This window comes from Rhynchophorus ferrugineus, unplaced genomic scaffold (assembly GCF_030347505.1).
Source record: "Rhynchophorus ferrugineus isolate W39M unplaced genomic scaffold, kcgeb_rfMv2 rfM2, whole genome shotgun sequence".
Lineage (NCBI taxonomy): Eukaryota > Metazoa > Arthropoda > Insecta > Coleoptera > Curculionidae > Rhynchophorus > Rhynchophorus ferrugineus.
Genome location: NW_027472581.1, coordinates 45,959,877 through 45,978,692, shown reverse-complemented (window position 1 = coordinate 45,978,692; position 18,816 = coordinate 45,959,877). Strand labels below are relative to the sequence as shown.

At 31.5% G+C, this 18,816-nt stretch overlaps 1 protein-coding gene across 1 annotated transcript; it reads left to right on the top strand.

The window, feature by feature from the left end:
* The first annotated feature begins 3,694 nt into the window (after positions 1-3,694).
* On the top strand, positions 3,695-4,799 carry LOC143191024 (uncharacterized). The gene is made up of 2 exons (XM_076395667.1): positions 3,695-3,788; positions 3,891-4,799. Exons 1-2 carry the CDS (start codon positions 3,770-3,772, stop codon positions 4,781-4,783), a joined length of 912 nt encoding a protein of 303 aa, XP_076251782.1. The 5' UTR covers positions 3,695-3,769; the 3' UTR covers positions 4,784-4,799.
* Positions 4,800-18,816: the final 14,017 nt, after the last annotated feature.

Here is an 18,816-nt window from a genome sequence, read left to right as displayed (position 1 = left end):
GTCAATGGAAAAGCTCCGGCCTACCATAGTAAAACATATTTTTTGGCAAATTTGTTTTTTTTATTCAACATAATTCCCTTCAAGGGTGATACACCTGATTATAGCAACCCTACAACTTTTCGATACCATTTTTGTAGTACGTTTTGTCTTTTGGTTCAAAATAGGTCGCAGTTTCGTGGATCACCTCTTTATTCGACGAAAATTTCTTCCCTGCGAGCATTCTTTTGAAATCCGAGAACAGGAAATAGTCGCTGAGGGCCAGATCTGGAGAATACGGTGGATGAGAAAGCAATTCGAAGGCCAATTAATGGATTTTTGCCATCATTTTCACTGACTTGTGACACGGTGCATTGTCTTGGGGAAGCAGCACTTCCTTTTTCTTCAAATAAGGTCGTTTTTCGGCGATTTCGGTCTTCAAACGGTTCAATAACGCTATGTAATGGTCGCTGTCCTTCCTTTTTCAAGGTAGCCAATGAAAATTATTCCATATGAATCCTAAAATACAGACGTCATAACCTTGCCAGCAGACTGTTGCGTTTTCCCACTCTTTGGAGCGGGTTCAACGTGTGCAGTCCACTCGGATGACTGTCGATTGTACTTCGGAGTGAAATGATGGCGCCATATTTCATCCATTGTCACATCTCGACGAAAAAACTCGGGTTTATTACGTTTGATGGTCTTCAAACGCTGCTCTGAATCCTCAACCCGTCGTTGTTTTTTGGTCAAAAGTGAGCTCGCGCGGCACCCACTTTGCACAGCGCTTACTCATACCCAAATATTCATGAATGATATTATGTACACGTTTAGTTGATATCTTTAGAGTGTCTGTTGTTTCATTCAGTTTCAATTTACGGTCATTCAAAATGCTATAATTCACAAACTAATGATCCGACAGCTGTCAAATTTATACGCATCTTTTGAGGATTAGGGCTAAAATCTTAAAGCCTATTTGGAACCATGGGTGCAAATATGGGGTTGCACTACAAAAGAAAGTTCTACGATTAATTATCAATGCTTATCGCTACGTAACCAACGAAGAGCTGCACCATAATCTCCAAATGAAATGGATACACGAAGTGATCCAAGATTTCGCTTTAAAACATGAAACATGCTAAATCACAGCAACGTGGAAACAATACAGCTACTGGACAACACGCTAGAAATCAGAAGATTGAAGCGAACCAAACCACATGAACTAGTTTAGTGTGTAAGTGTATGTTTAAGTTTAGCTTAAGTAGATTAGTTTTATTCTAATTTGGTAAATACATACTTATGTATTAATCCCGTACACTACTTTCTTGTATATTCATGTAAATACAGCAGAAAAGTAGTAATAAATTAATTTATGAATTAAAATTGTACTAAGCAAATTGAATTTAAGATGTAATTAATAAAAAATTCAGTGAAAATATATATCTCCGATGGCCGAATAAATACAATCGCAGCGTTGTTATATATTTCTAGTCCTACGAGATGTCGAACTGTTATATTACTAACAAATACTGAATATTACTTAAATTACTTGATACTGAAGTTATATATAAAACCACCTCATGTTACAGTTTGCATTTACAGTAAATTAAAAATTGCTTGATTGTTTTAAAGTTGAAAAAGAGATAAAAAGGTAATATAGGAAATACAACTACGTTTAAAACATATTTTATATTTTATAAAGGTATCAAAAACAGTAAGAGAAGAGTGGTTGTATGTTAATTGAATATTTTTCTGATCATTACTTGTGATCAAGAATTCCGATAACATTGTTAGTTATTTATCGAATTTGCGTCAAAGTATAACTGAGGGTTAATGCCCAGTTAATTGCAGTGATATGATTTTTTGTTATTTTTATAGATAATCTATAATATAAAAATGAATCGCAAAATGTGTTGGTAAGCGCATAACTCAACAACGCCTGGACCAATTTGGCCAAATCTTTTTTTAAAATGTTCGTTGAAGTTCAAGGATGGTTTTTACGGTGAGAAAAATTAGAATTATTGCTGGAAAAATCCTAAAAATAGCCCTTTTCTTTTTCCCATACAAATGATTTGTAACTAAAACTTAGTCAATTTGAGCTTTATTGCTATGGTATAAAATTCATATTAAATTACAAGCACTCACTGTTGTCTAAGCAATGTAGGTGTGTTCCTAATGTCAAAGATCATATCTATCAAAACAATGTGCGTGTGTGCGTTGGAGCACAGAATACATAGTTGGAGGAGTTTAATGTCGCGTTCCGAGACTCGCGTTTCTTTTGTATTAGTTTCGGCACGCGAGATAAAATGCATCAGTTTCCACGTCATTACATCAGTCAAACGGCTTAAAAGGATTTGACTTCAAGTCATATCGAATTAAAAAAAAAAAAAAGTTGTCTGTTACCTAATCTACTGAGTTTGCTTTTGTCAACTGATACACGAAACAAATTCGTATATCGTGTTTTGTGCAGAGTGTTTAGTTAGTTAGTGTTTGTTTAGTTCGTGATTAGTGAAAAAATAATTTATATTTGATATGCCTCCTATAAGACGAAGCAATTTAGGTAGAAGAACCAGAAATGCTATAAACCAAGCTAATTACCGACCTAATCGTACTGCACAAGAACGTGACGACGGAAATGAACGTGAAAGAATTCGGATATCACAAACGCGTGAAGAGCGAGCGCGACATTCAACTAATAATCGCGCAAGTTTGAATCGAGCTGCTTTCAGTTACGATGTGTCAATTGACTACAGTAACTACCAATGTGTTGTTATTGGTTCTATGAACTTGGTTTGCTCACACTGTAAGGCATTAAAATACAAAAACGAAGCCAATGTATTGTGATGCGCAAATGGTAAAGTGAAATTGATACCATTGGATCCACCACCAGAACCATTGTACTCATTGGTTTCAGGAATAGGAACAGATTCTATACACTTTTTGACACATATCCAACAATATAACAATTGCTTTCAAATGACTTCATTTGGGGCAACAAATGTAGTTCGGGAAAATTTTATGCCAACTTTCAAGGTATGTATTATAGCAGTTACTCATAATTATTTTAGCGAACAAAATTTTCTGTCACCAAAGTTAAGATGTGTTACTAATCTTCAATTTCTTAATCATTACGAAATATATCACTTAGTCATCATATTATATGGTGATTCAGTTTCAGTGACACTTTTATTATATTTTATATTTGATAGATATTAGTTAAAACTAAATATATACTTTTTAAGATCAAATATTATTTAAGTTTGATCACTGACAATCCATTAATTTATACCACACCATAATATTTTTTTTTTATTTACAGATACAAGGGCAAATATATCACAGAGCAGGTTCACTGTTACCAGTGTCAGATAACGACAACAAATTCCTGCAAATTTATTTTATGGGCAATTCACCACAAGAAATTGATCTGCGTTGTGCACATAACAATTTAGTAAAGAGGTCTATTGTAGAACAATTACAAACTTTATTTCATCAACACAATCAATTGATTATATTGTTTAAAACTGCCCTGGATCTGATGCCATCCGATAATCACAAAATTGTAATCAGAGCTGATAAAACACCTGCAGGTCAACATACAAGACGTTTTAATGCACCAACTATTGATGAAGTTGCTATCGTTGTAGTTGGAGATAACTTGGAATCCCGTAATATTGTTTTACATCGTCGGAATGATCAATTACAACGTATAAAGGAAACACACCGCTCATATGATGCACTGCAATATCCCATTATATTTTGGCAAGGTGAAGATGGCTACGATTTATCAATAAAAATGATAAATCCCATTACAGGTAACTAAAATATTAGTTTAGCTATGGCGATAATATCTCAGTCACTATATTATGTATTTTAATTTTATATTTGAATGTTATTAAAACAAAATCTATTTACAGGTTCTGAAACCAACAAAAAAGTCAGTTCAATGAACTATTATTCATACCGCCTAATGATTCGGGAAAATGAAGATAATCACATATTGAAATGTCGGCGATTATATCACAAATATGTTGTTGACATGTATGTTAAAATTGAAACGGAGAGATTAACATTCATCAGGTTGAATCAAACCAAACTCCGATCTAAAGAGTATATTCACCTTCGAGATGCGATTAATACTGATGGAAATGCACAGAATGTCGGTCGGATGACTATTCTTCCAGCAACATACATCGGAAGCCCTCGGCATATGCACGAATATGCTCAAGATGCCATGTCGTATGTTCGTCATTATGGTACAGCAGATTTGTTCATCACATTTACATGCAATCCGCAATGGATAGAAATTAAGCAGGAGTTATTCCCTGGGCAATCACCCATTGATCGTCATGATATTACAGCCAGAGTCTTTAGACAAAAGTTGAAATCTTTAATGAATTTCATCGTAAAACATAATGTGTTTGGTGAGACACGCTGCTGGATGTATTCTGTGGAGTGGCAGAAACGAGGATTGCCACATGCACACATTTTGATTTGGTTGGTTGAAAAGATAAGGCCAAATGAAGTTGATGCAGTGATATCAGCTGAAATCCCTAATGTACAAGTAGATCCTGGATTGCATGAGGTAGTTATCAAAAATATGATACATGGTCCCTGTGGAACTCTTAATCAAAATTCACCGTGTATGATGGATGGTAAATGTTCAAAACGATATCCACGGACATTAATATCGGAAACAATTATTGGTAATGACGGTTATCCATTGTATCGTCGCAGATCGACAGCTGACAATGGAAAATCAACAATTGTCAAATTAAATCAACAAGATATTGAAATAGATAATCGTTAGATTGTTCCATATTCACCCATTTTATCAAAGATATTCAAAGCACACATCAACGTTGAATCTTGCCATTCAGTGAAATCGATTAAATACATTTGCAAATATGTAACCAAAGGGAGTGATATGGCTGTGATTGGAATTGGTGCAGAGAATTCTAATGATGAAGTTACCCAATACCAAATGGGCCGCTATGTCAGTAGTAATGAAGCAGTTTGGCGAATATTTTCTTTTCCTATTCATGAGAGACACCCTTCTGTTGTTCACTTAGCTGTGCATTTAGAAAATGGACAAAGAGTGTATTTTACAGCACAGAACGCAGTACAAAGAGCTGCTCAGCCACCATCTACTACATTAACCAGTTTTTTTGAGACATGCCAAAACGATGATTTCGCACAAACATTGCTATATTCTGAAATGCCAAAATATTATACCTGGAATCAATCCTCAAGGAGATTTATACAACGGAAACAAGGAAAACCTGTTCCAGGATATACAGATGTATATTCCAGCGATGCGTTTGGCCGGATTTATTCAGTACATCCAAGCAATGATGAATGTTTTTATTTACGACTGCTATTAGTCAATGTACGTGGCCCAACATCATTCCAACAGTTACGAACTGTTGATGGTGAATTGTGTGGATCCTACAGAGAAGCCTGTCAACGTTTGCAATTGCTTGAAAATGACGCTCATTGGGATCAAACTCTCAATGATGCTGTAATATCATCACACGCTCATCAAATACGAACATTGTTTTCTATAATCATATCTACATGCTTCCCATCAAACCCAATTGATTTGTGGATCAAGTACAAAGATTATATGTGTGATGATATTTTGTATCAAATACGGAATAGAATGGGAAATCCAAATATACAAATCAGTGAAGAAATTTACAATGAAGCATTGATTTCAATTGAGGACATGTGCTTGATAATGTCAAACAAACTATTAATTCAATTAGGCCTGACCGCGCCCAATCGTCCAATGCATGACGCTTTTAACCAAGAGTTGCATCGAGAAAGACTGTATGATCTCAACGCTTTGAAAGAATTAATTCAAACAAATCTTCCACTGTTAAATGAACAACAGAAGTATGTATTTGAAACTCTTATGAAAGTAACAAATGATGAAACTGGAGGGATTTACTACTTAGATGCACCTGGTGGTACAGGAAAAACTTTTTTGATTTCATTAATATTAGCAACAATTCGTTCACAAAATAAAATTGCACTTGCACTCGCTTCGTCGGGAATCGCAGCAACTTTGCTTGAAGGTGGTCGAACGGCCCATTCAGCACTAAAATTGCCATTAAATATGCAAAGCAATGAAACTCCAACCTGCAACGTTTCGAAGAACTCTGCAATGGCAAAGGTTTTGCAGCAATGTAAATTGATTGTTTGGGATGAATGCACGATGGCACATAAAAAATCTTTGGAGGCTTTAGACAGAACCTTAAAAGATCTACGTAGCAATAATAACCGATTTGGTGGTGCAATGATTTTATTAGCAGGAGATTTTCGTCAAACATTTCCAATGATTCCACGATCAACGCCAGCTGATGAACTCAATGCATGTCTAAAGTCCTCCAATTTGTGGAAACATGTCAAAGTACTTCATTTAAGCAAGAATATGCGTGTCGAGTTGCAAAATGACCAATCTGGAAACATATTCTCTAAACAACTCATTGACATTGGTAATGGCAAATTTCCTATAGACATGTTGACTAGCTGCATTAACTTTCCTCAAAGTTTTTGTCAGTTAACTCGATCAAAAGATGAACTTATTCAGAAGGTGTCTCCAGATGTTTCTCAAAATTACAGAAACCATGATTGGTTGAGCGAACGAGCTATACTGGCTGCAAAAAACATAGATGTAAATGAATTAAATTTCAAAATTCAAGAACAAATTACAGGCGAATTGAGGATATATAAATCAGTTGATTCGGCTACTAATCAAGATGATGTAGTCAACTATCCACCGGAATTTTTAAACTCGCTGGATTTGCCAGAATTGCCACCTCACAATCTTCAATTAAAGGTTGGATCGGTGGTTATAATGTTGCGAAATATCAACCAACCGCGTCTTTGCAACGGTACACGGTTAGCGATAAAAAAATTACTAAACAATGTGATAGAAGCAACTATACTCAAAGGAAAGTATAAAGGAGAAGATGTTCTCATACCGCGCATCCCAATGATTCCGACTGATGTGCCATTTGAGTTTAAACGACTACAGTTTCCAGTGCGGCTTGCTTTTGCTATGACTATAAACAAGTCCCAGGGGCAATCATTAAGTGTTTGTGGTATTAATCTAGAAAACCCATGTTTCTCACATGGTCAATTGTATGTTGCCTGTTCCCGTGTTGGAAAACCATCAGATTTGTTTATCTATGCGCCAGGTAATCAAACAAAAAACATCGTATACCACAAAGCACTACAATGATAATAATAATAATAATTATGATTCACATGATTAACAATAAAGCGATTACTTACTTTTAAATCCTTATATATGTTTTATTTAATTATTTTTTATTCACAACGCCCTACCACCAGGGTGATGGTTCTGTTCAGGAGAATTTTTTAAAATACGTAGGCACAAAAACTGCCACATTACAAATCTTTTTGACAGGACGAAGTCTGTCGGGTCAGCTAGTTGGACTATAAAATTAAAAAAGACTGTTGTTTAGCTGAAAACTTTTCAGCTGTTATATCGTATTGTCTTTAAGTAATCGTGAGTTATATTTTATAGGACTTCCCCTTTTAGTTATCATATTTATATTAAACATAGTTTATCGAAATATTTGCAACTTACATAAACCACAATTCCATAAGAGAAATAACTACTTATCAGGTCATTACATTTGTGATCATGAATTCCGATAACATTATTAGTTATTTATCCAGTTTACGCCAAAATATAATCTAAGGTTAATGCCCACTTGATTGGACAGATACGATTTTTCCTGTTATTTGAATATATACTTAAAAAATAAATACTTAAAGAGGCATAATTGTTTCCTTTTGTGTTAACTCAGATATTTATCTTTAATACTTAAATAATATATTGTTATATTCCTTATTGATATATTTATAAGATATAATTTTTAGAAAAATAAGTACAATAAAATCTAGAACAAAGATTTTTTTTTTATCACAAATTATATTAAGAATCAATAGCTGATGCAACCAGAAAATTGTTTGGAAGATCAAAACATTGAATATTCAAAAAGCTTAAATGAAAATTATATAATTTTTTCTTTGGATTTTTAGTAAAATAATTAATTAATTTACAAATTTCTCAATAAGTCTCTGATTTCTCAGTACTTCAGTAAGTGATCTAAATCTTATTCTAAAGTCTTTAATTGTCCATTAATGAGATTTAATGACAGAAAACGTTTTAGTCTACGAAATTCACTGCAACAAATCACATTTAGCTGATTAATGAGTATACTGGAGTGAAGTAATGTGAATACTGAGTGAATTACTTAACCCTGGCACTAATAAGAATTTGATTCTTTGTGACTTCATTAGAGATGTATGGAGCATCGCTAATAGAATACAACACCTAGTTTTGGAACCGTTGAATGATTGATGTATTAGATTAACCAGAAATACCGTATAATTGGGTTCAAAAGGACCAGATGGGCCTAAGTATTGATTTGTTCAGAAATATATTATTACGTAAGAACAACCCCTATATACTCCCGATTAGACAATATATTTTTCGATTAGCAAATATGCGTTTCTTCCAAATTAGACATCGGTTTAGATGAACGTCAAGATATTTAACATCTTGCGTTTGGGGTCGTTAAGAGTTTTACGCTTAAATTTTCTCATATTGGTAACTTCTTTGATGGAAATTTTCTCATGGGTTAAATTTAATTGAATTGAGTCTAATTTTATTTTCTTCATATCAAGATATATCAGCCAATCATAAAGGCAATTTGGACAAAACTAAATATTGCACTAAAACATCAAATTAACTAGTAATCCAACGCAGTCAAAACAAAGTTTTACCATTAATTACTAATGCTTATCGCTAGGTAACCAACGAAGAGCTGTGCGATGACCTCAAAATCATATAGATATATGAAGTAATTCAAGAGTTCCCCTTAAAACATGAAATAAGATTCAGCTAAATCATAGCAATGTGGAAGCAGATTTTTGAAGGGAACCAAACCACACGAATTTATATAATGAGTAACTGTATTTTTAACTTTAGATTAAGTAGTTCAATTTTATTTTGATTTGGAAAATATATAATAATATATTAATACCGCCTTGCTTGTGTATTAATAAGTATAACAGACCAGTAATAATAAATTAATTTATAAATTAAAATTCTACTAAGCATATCTAAGATGTTACTAATGAAAAAGTATCTAAATATTTTAGATTTAAATACATCTTTAAATGAATCAGCGTTTTTTATTATTCCTAGCCCAATTATTGTCGTAATTTTTAACGGTGTTAGTTTCTTTGAGCTTTTTTGCTGCTTTCTATAGTGAATTTTCTATTTTCTCAGTTAGCGTCAGATTTTCCAAGTGTTCTGAATATCGCTGTTTTTGTTCGTTATGCTTAATTAAATTTTGCCTTGTTTACGAGTCAGAATTAAATATTGTTCAAATAATTAGTTTACATATTAAAGTAATCTCAGTAAAACAAATTATCTTCAAAACAATGAATAAAAAATAGTTTGGTTTGCATCGTATAAAACTAGTTTTGAATTGACTTACTGAGTAAGATGCTATATTTAAAAACTCAAAAAAAATCCATTTTACCTTCAAGACCCACGCAAACCTTCAGTTGTGTAAGGTCAAGATTCCTTATACATTTCCTGGATGTTTTCTAAATTCAAAATTAAACCAGAACGGTACTATATCTGTCAAAATACGTTTTTTGGCTTCCTTTCTGAAAATGAGTAACCTTACACCTTCCGTTTATGAAAAAATCTTTTTTTAAAAGGTATCTTATTGGAGGGGAGACAACGCAGGAATATCTTTCTGCAAAACTAAAGTGAGCGTTTTTGTGTTAGTGTTCGTATACATAACTAAAACTAATTGCTTCTAGTTGTAGTGTTAGTAATATTAATATTATCTCATTATAGAGAAGTAGTGTAGTGGTGGGTTTATAGTGGCAGTGATATTTCAGTTTATTATGTTAAATTATAATGCTAGTGATGATTAATAGTTTAAAATATCTTCAGGATGATTTAAGACATTTATAAAAATCGAAGGTAATAAGATCCAAAGCTTCAGTAATTTTTATTACTAAGTATACTGTTATGAACTCCTCTATACATACTACAATAGTTTTTTTTTATATGGGATAAACAGTAGCTGATGACAATAGTGATACGGAAAATATTATTATTTTTATATTATTCATCTTTGGAATATTAGTTTTGGAATGCATTGTCGCGCATTGACACAAATCCGTTATATCGAAGGCTATGATAATATATCAGATTATCATTGAACATGTTATACAACATATATTTAACAGCAACTATGTAACTTTCTTTCCTATATCACTTAAGAATATGTCCCCACAATTATAAGAGAAATTGTATAAAAATTAATGCTCTTCATACTCTACTACACGCATCTTATGTTCTACTCTACTCTACACACATTATTATGTTCATTTTATGCTTATTTATTTGTCAGTATAGCTTCTAATTAATTTAGTAAGTATATTATCATGTAGAATATGATAGAACAGTTTGGATTTAAAACCACTTTTCTTAATCCCTCAAGATTTTTTACCATTTTATAAGCGATACTTGTTCAGACCCCTATCTCCATTTTTTCCTACTTCCCTTCCTTTTTGATTGATTGAATTGAAGCAGCATATTTGTTATGTACATGGGATTGTTCCATCTCCATGTCCCAAAAAAGGTGCATGGATTTCTATTCTTAAGGAAACTAATCTCTAATTTCTCCCCTCATTCTCTCTCATACTCATCATTTAGACATTTAAGTTACTATTCCTAATAATTCATAACATTCTTAAAGTATTTGACGCAGGCTTTTATCGAACCTCCATCCATTAAACTTTTGTCGTTTTTCCAGATTACTTCGTGCTACAATTCAGCACTGTTAAAACTCGTAAACAACAACATAGATCATTCCTCCCCATGTAAATTCATCAAAGTATAATGACAATTAGTAACACCTTTTTCACATAAAAATAATGTAATAAGTAATACGCTCTACAAAAACACTTTCTGTAACACAAAATATATTTAATAAAATATAAATTTCAACTCGTTCATCAAAAAATATATACTGAAATGGACGTTTTATGTGGCTCTAGCATGGAATGGATTATTGAAGCAAACAACCTGATTGTAAATTAATTCCTGGCACTGAATTGCTAATATTATTCTTTCGATTTTGTAATTGAATAATTATAAATACATACTTAGTGATGGATTCCAACTTTTAGAATGTTCAGAAGGTTTTTATTCACAGATTCATGTGGCCTATTTATCATTTTTTGTATGAATTTTTTATTTTTACATTGCTAAAAAGTATCTATTGTGGCTTATAAACAAATAATTAAACGTTCAACTTTGACGAATAATAGATGTTAGATGATTTTTCTAAACAACCTGCTATCTGAACACTAATTTACAGAAATAGCTAATTTATCATTTCAAATAAAATAGTTTATTATCGGCTCATTCACTATCAGCAATTGAATATCAACATTGGTTATTTCAATTGACTAGACGGGAATATATAACAAACCACAAAAATGGAACTAAAATACTAAAGAAGAGGCGTTAGACCAAATAATTTGAATACGATGCAATATAGTAGATCTTGTTGCAAATTGGCAACACTGACTCAGTTTACATGCCTGTAGGTTATATTATATATTGTGTATTATACGCTTTGTACTGCGACGGTTAAAACAAAGTGACTGGTGACATGTGTGATCTCTGAACGATTAACATTTCACGAGGCACAGCATATACAAAACACGATAAAGCATTACCGGAGAAAAGAAATGGTAGGCGAACCCCAAAATTAACTGACAGACACGGACGAACATTAAAAACTAACGCGACCAAAAAGGTACAACACAACATTCATTTGAGTAATAACGTTTAGGTAAAATCAGTACAGCGGAAGCTTCACAAAGCTAGCATTCATGAAAAGGCTGCCATTGCGAAACCATTTATAACGGAATTAAAGCTAAGCTGCGAAAGAAATGGTGTAACAATCATAACATCTCAAAATTTGATGATTGGAAGAATGTGATATGGTAAAATAAATCATCGTATACATTATTTCCTACAAATGGCCGTGTTTACATATGGAGAACCCCAAAAGAAGCTTACAATCAAGCATGTGTAATATTCCGTTTTGATTTTGGAGGCAAGGATTCCGATAAATAAGATCACTAACCGGATTGCTGAATGTATATCTGAACATTATCAATAATGAGGTTCTTACTATGACTAGCATATTGCAGCCAAGCCCTGTCATGTTCCAAAATGATAATGCGCTGATACTCAGTTACAAAACCAAAAAGTCAGTCTTGGTTTGAGGAGCATCAAAATATAATCTTCCCTGGCCAGCTTTATCAACAGACATCAACATAATTTAATAACTATGCGGATTTTTAGAGCAGAGAGTGTGGAGATTTCCAACTATAACATCATTCGAGCCATAAGTGCATGTTTTTGTTCAAGAATAGAACAACTTTCCTTTCGAAACTATTCAGATACTATACGAATACATTCCACGAAGAATTTTAAAAGAAAATATTGGCTAAACGTCGTACTAATAAATAAATATTGTCAGATATTCATATTTTCTTGTCCATATCTTGTAATTCTATCTGGCGTATTTCAAAAATTATTCTGTAAAAAGTAAAAATAATTCTCCAATTTTTACTATAATGAATTATTCAATATGTCAATAATTCCAATTCTAACATTTGACTCACCCTCCAATAATTAATTAAAATTATCAAGATAATGAAACGATTTACATCATTGGGTTCAAAGACCAGTTTACGAAATGTAGGAGTTGTAATTTTTATCACAAACACGGTATAAAGAATAAGGACAAAGATAAATCTCCATCAAACCACTTTACCTTAACAACCTTGTTTTTAATGCACTTCTCATTTGCAGCGTTTTATTTGAAACAATCGTATTTTTATGCGGCGCTGATCTCCCGCTTCGATAAAAACTAAATACTTGCTAATTGCCAGTTTTCCACCAAGCCAAACCGTATCCATTTGCGAGGTTAATGCTCCTTGTGTGAATGAGGATTATCTACTACTATTAGAAGAATCGAGGTCCTAGATATAAAAGCATTAAACAGACTTGAAAATTGGTAATAATTTAATATTCACATAACGTATTTATTTATTAATTTTCAATGGAATTTTTTAAAATATTTTTATTTTTTGAGCTAGGTTTTAGCAAATTTTATCGAACAAATGGGGTTATATTGTTATTGATATTCATTCAAAAAGAATGAATAGGTATTAATGCATTAGGGATTTCTATTAATAATGTATTCAACAAATATGTATATTTTATTTATATATATATATATATATATATATATATATATGTATATTAAAAAAAATGTAATATTTGAAATGTTCTTGAAATTCAATACTATTTAATGGAATTTATGGAATAATAACACAATTTGAAAGTATTAATTAAAAATAAAAAACTCACCTCCATTATTGTCTAAACTAATATTACTTATGCGTAATATAGGGTGTTTTAGGTCCTCTTAGCAAGATTGTAAAATCCTACAAAGAATAATTATTTCACTTATATTATTAAAGATAAGATTGCATCAATATTCCTCACAAATTGCAAAAGTTTAATTGCCATGATTCGGAGTCCACACAAAAACTGTCTAAATAACACTAGTAACTATTGCTTAGAAAATATAAACAATTAACTTTAAACAAACACTAGTAAATATCGTTACGAATACTATCTGAGTGGTTAATTTATTATTGGTAGCATGAGTAATACAAATCAGCCTAAAATTCAGTGTCTGTGTATTAGTACAAACTAAATTTATCATATACTTAACCAAGAGTTCTACTCCATACAACTATCATATATCAGCTCATGCACTAATATGTTGACTAGTGCTCCTAACTATATATGATATAAAAGGTATTTTTAGAAAAAAATTGGTACAATGTTTATTAATTAAAATATATTCCATAATTTTCCAATAGTTTTCTATAGGAACTTTTCCCTATATTTATGGCAATATGTCGATTCAGTGTCAAAAGAACGATGTTTATTAAACAGCGATACAATTATCGGCCCATTTTCGCACATTTTCAGTATATCGAAACCATGTACAAGCAAAGATATCCATCGCTCTAAATAAATAGTAATCAGGTATTATTGGTAAATACACCGGTGTGCAGTGGAATTTCCGCAACTGCAACATTCCCAACTCTTGTTGAAACATGTGTTGAGCGTTAACATCCCAAAAGTTAACTTTACTCTGCTACTCGCTATTTCTGGTGTTGCAATAATACGGTCTTAAATTTATTTACTTTATATCGGTATATTTACAATAACAATTTGATTCCATTTTAGTAGCTCCTAATACAGTTTGTTGACCACACTATATGCATAGTCTGGCAACCTTTTTTGCGTGGCAAGCAATGAAACCGCGATGTTAAGGTAATGGATATAAATGAAACTAAGACTGACAATTAGCATATGACGAAGAGGCATTACCAGCTTTCTAAAAGTGTTTTATGGACCTCGTCAGCAGATTATCTCAAGATAAACTATAAAATTAATGAACGTCGAAAAAGACATTTTAACCGTTCCACGATTGGCGTTCAGTATACACTGAACATCTCAGTAGTACACATTTTTCAATTAATTACATTTTACATTAGGTATTCTTAGTACAATTTTTTTATTAAGCTCTTAGAACGTCAACAATCTGCCCATCTTGACATGTATAAGACCACTTCAGTAACTAATCTACTGTACAACTTATCAACTAAATCTTATTCTAGATACTATTATAACTTATTTTAAAGTATATCCTAACTTATTCTAAAAACTATTCTAGCTCATTCTAGAGATTATTAAATCTCACGCTATGTGTCTATTAATCAGTTCATATGGTGGTTTGCGGTTGAGCCTATACGTCAATGTTATCGCGCACATTTAACTGTTTGGCGAGTGCATTGGGTTGCAATGTTGTTGTTATGGGTTCTAATGAGATATCGCGTTGAATCAGTTTGTTGGACACGTATTATGAGGCATCTGCGGTGACTTGCAATGTTTTATTCTGGAATCTCTGGAGGATATCTATGTTAGATTTGCTAGTAGTACCCCACAGTTCAATACCATAGGTCCAAATGGGCTTAAGTATTAACTACTATGTACAGAAAAACCTCGTTATCTCATGATAATTTAGATTTACACCTTATCAGCCAATATATTTGGTTTAGTTTAAGACCAAGCTGTTTGCGTTTTATCACTATATGTTTATTCCATATCAAAGTACAATCCTAAATAAGGAATTAATGTATTACTACAGTCCTGTTGTATTTGTACTAATATACAAACAAGGTGAGTACGAGATTAATACATCAGTATGTATTACCTAAATTAAAATAATACTAAACTACTTAAGCTAACGTAAGAGTAACATCTACACACTATACAAGTTCGTGAAGTTTGGTTCGCTTCAATCTTCTGAGTTCAGTGGCTGTGTTGCTTTCAAGTTGCTGTCATTTAGTAACCTTATTTTACTTTACGTATCAATAAACATTGGTAATTAATTGTAGAACTTTTTTTTGGTAAAGTTGGATTACTAGTTGGTTTGATGTTTTAGTACAACCCCTTATTTAGACCTCATATGTCCAAATTGGTTTTACCATCGGCTAATCAATCATTTTCATTATTTTTCATCAATTTTAGATCAAGTTAAAGTATTTTCTGACCAACCAGTACAGTCGCTTGATTTGGAGTCTGATTTACTCGGCATTTTGTCTTGCATGATATTTCCATTTTAACCTACAATCAAGATCGCTTGAGGAATCGGGCATCACCAAGTGATATAATTAGACTTTTGTCATTTCGCCGCAATGCAAAATTAGCTAAGATACCTGCATCATTACTAATAGATATTGCTGAGTCGATATATATATATATATATATATATATATATATATATATATATATATATATATATATATATATCGACTAATAAGAAATATGACGTCAAATATAATGCTAATTGCAGTTTGTAAAAACGTCTGAAATTCGTCTGACACTAGGAACACATTTTTTCTTCTTATTTTATCCTGGTTAAAAAAGATAAAATGTTGTCTGATACGTTGGTATACATAACCGAATCAGCTTATAAAATTCGATTTGGGTTTGTGCTGGTGGACAATGTTGCCCAAATGTCTGCAAAATTGTTTCTAAACATTAGTGATAATAATTACAGCTTATGAATCGGAAAACATTGTAAACCAAAAGTCAAATTTTATGCGGCAACATTGCAGCGTGCTGACATATATTTAGATGACATTAATTGGCTTTTTTATTGGACGGATTAACATATACGTAACATATACGTATATATCATATGTTATGTAACAATTGATACGATACGTTAACGTTAATTCAATAAAGTTTTATCATCTGTAGACAAGATAAAATAATATATTGCAAGTAAAAAATCAATGAAAACCACAATATTCCAGTTGTTTAATAAACTAGAACAGATACAGTTGTTGTAGGCGTTAGATCGTTAATGTCAAGGAAGAAAAAAAAATTAAATATTAACATTAACAATTTACATTTTAACTTCAAAGGTACATAAAAAGTTTGAATATGTTACACGACAGTGATAGCTGAAAAAAGTGAATGTTTTGCCTAGGCTTAGACTAAATAAGGTTTAACTAGACCAACACCAAGTTTAATAGGACAATGCACTTTATAACGCATTTGACTAAGAAATGGCCTCGCTACTTCCGTGTTGTCAATCATAGTAGCTGAAAACATAACGTCAAAGGTGTTTTGACTTGGCATATACCTGTAACGAATCTTTATTATTAGATGACAATAGGTTCTTAAAATATGCTACATTTTAATAGACTCGTTATTCGATCTTCAAAGCATAAAGAGCCTGATTTTATTATTAGCATTAAATAAACTATAGTCAATAATAGAGCGTTGAAATATACAAAAAATTACTACTAAAATGGGAGTACAAAACAATTACTCAAATATATAATAGTAAGTAAAGTAAATATAGTAAATTATTATAAATTGTAATTTCTTTTATAAATCTATTCAATTATATATATATATATATATATATATATATATATATATATATATATATATATAGTTCTATTTATAAATCCTATTTGGATCGTTATTTATAAATCATATTTCAAGGTTAAAAATGTTAAAAATGCAAAACCAAGTAAATATTTTTAATGTATTTCAACATTATTTTATAATTATAAGTTATATTTTTGTACTAATTAAATCACTGAAGCAAAGTAAACATCAATTTAAATTATGTTATCAATTATGTTTCTACGCTAATAATATAGCTTATTTAATATTAAAAAATAGATATAGAATATTAGAAATACTATAAAAATAAAACTACAATACTTACTAATTTGATAAATTTTATAGTCATATATATCATAATATAACGACGATTTCTTGGAGATTTTGGAGTCACAGGGCTCGTAATACACTATGCATTACTGAGTCACTCCAGACAAAAACCGTTTCTATTTTGCCTTGCAAGCAATGAAATTGTGGTTATTGTTGTCTTCGAATTTTCTTTGTCACCCGGTCGTTCATTGCCACTGATATCCAAATCACCATTTTTAAATAACTAAAATCAAAGTCGACTATTGAGATACATTTTAAAAGTGTTTGTTGGGCTTCGGTAACAGATTTCCTACTAAAGGTAATGAACCGATAAAGGTAATGAAATGACATTTTGAGCGCTTTTTTATTTCGTTGGTATATATTGAATAACTCAATAATACTGAATGGAAAACTGTTATTTAATGTAGAGAAATGTTAAAATCATCGAATTTAACAGTTTTTTTACATTGATATTTCCCATTTTCAGCAATAAATATATTTGATCAAAGTACATGCAAAAGATATAATATATTAATTGAAAGCTTGTAAAAAACAAAAACACCTTGCTAGTAGCTCTTTTTATCAATTTAACTATGAACAACTAAACAAATAGATACTTTTTCTTCCGTATTTGGTGAATGACATAATATGGTAACTGGATAATGTCATGTAAAGTTTAATTTTAGTATGGGAAACTGGACCAGTTTAACGAGCCTGTAAACAGTTAATGTAATTACTTAATAAAAAACAACTAGTCTAGTCTTCTATTGGTCAATAAAACCAGTTTAAAACCTGCTTCTATATTGTCAATCACACTTTAAGAAAATGCACCATGTTGAATATTACTTTATTAAAGGTTGTAACGTTTTCATAACATTTATGTTATGTAACAACATTTGTTTGTGTTTCGTATGTTTATTATAATGTCGAAATTATTTGTTAAAACTTTGTTATAATTGCAGTAAACATTTTATATAATATAGCAATTAATATTTATACACTTACATGTAGTACATTACGAGAAAGGGTCAAAATTATAAATTCTTAATTAAAGCATCATTTGTGTTTTCCTAGTTTTTATAACACTCTTTGTGCTTCAATGTACATAGTATTGATTGAAAACTTCCTCTCTGTCCTTGGAAAAACCAAACGGATATCAGAATGTAAATTTCAACATAGTTTCCCTCATCTACTATTAACTTATTATTTGTTTTTATTTATTAATATTATTTTTGGATCATATTACCCATTACTGCTTTTATGGAAAGCCCAGAAAAAAATCCTCCACGACAGCTAATACCTCTAAAAAACGGCGTGTTTATGTCAAATTTGTAGATATGATGACTGGGGTGTTTGGTCCTAATAGCTTCATTTAC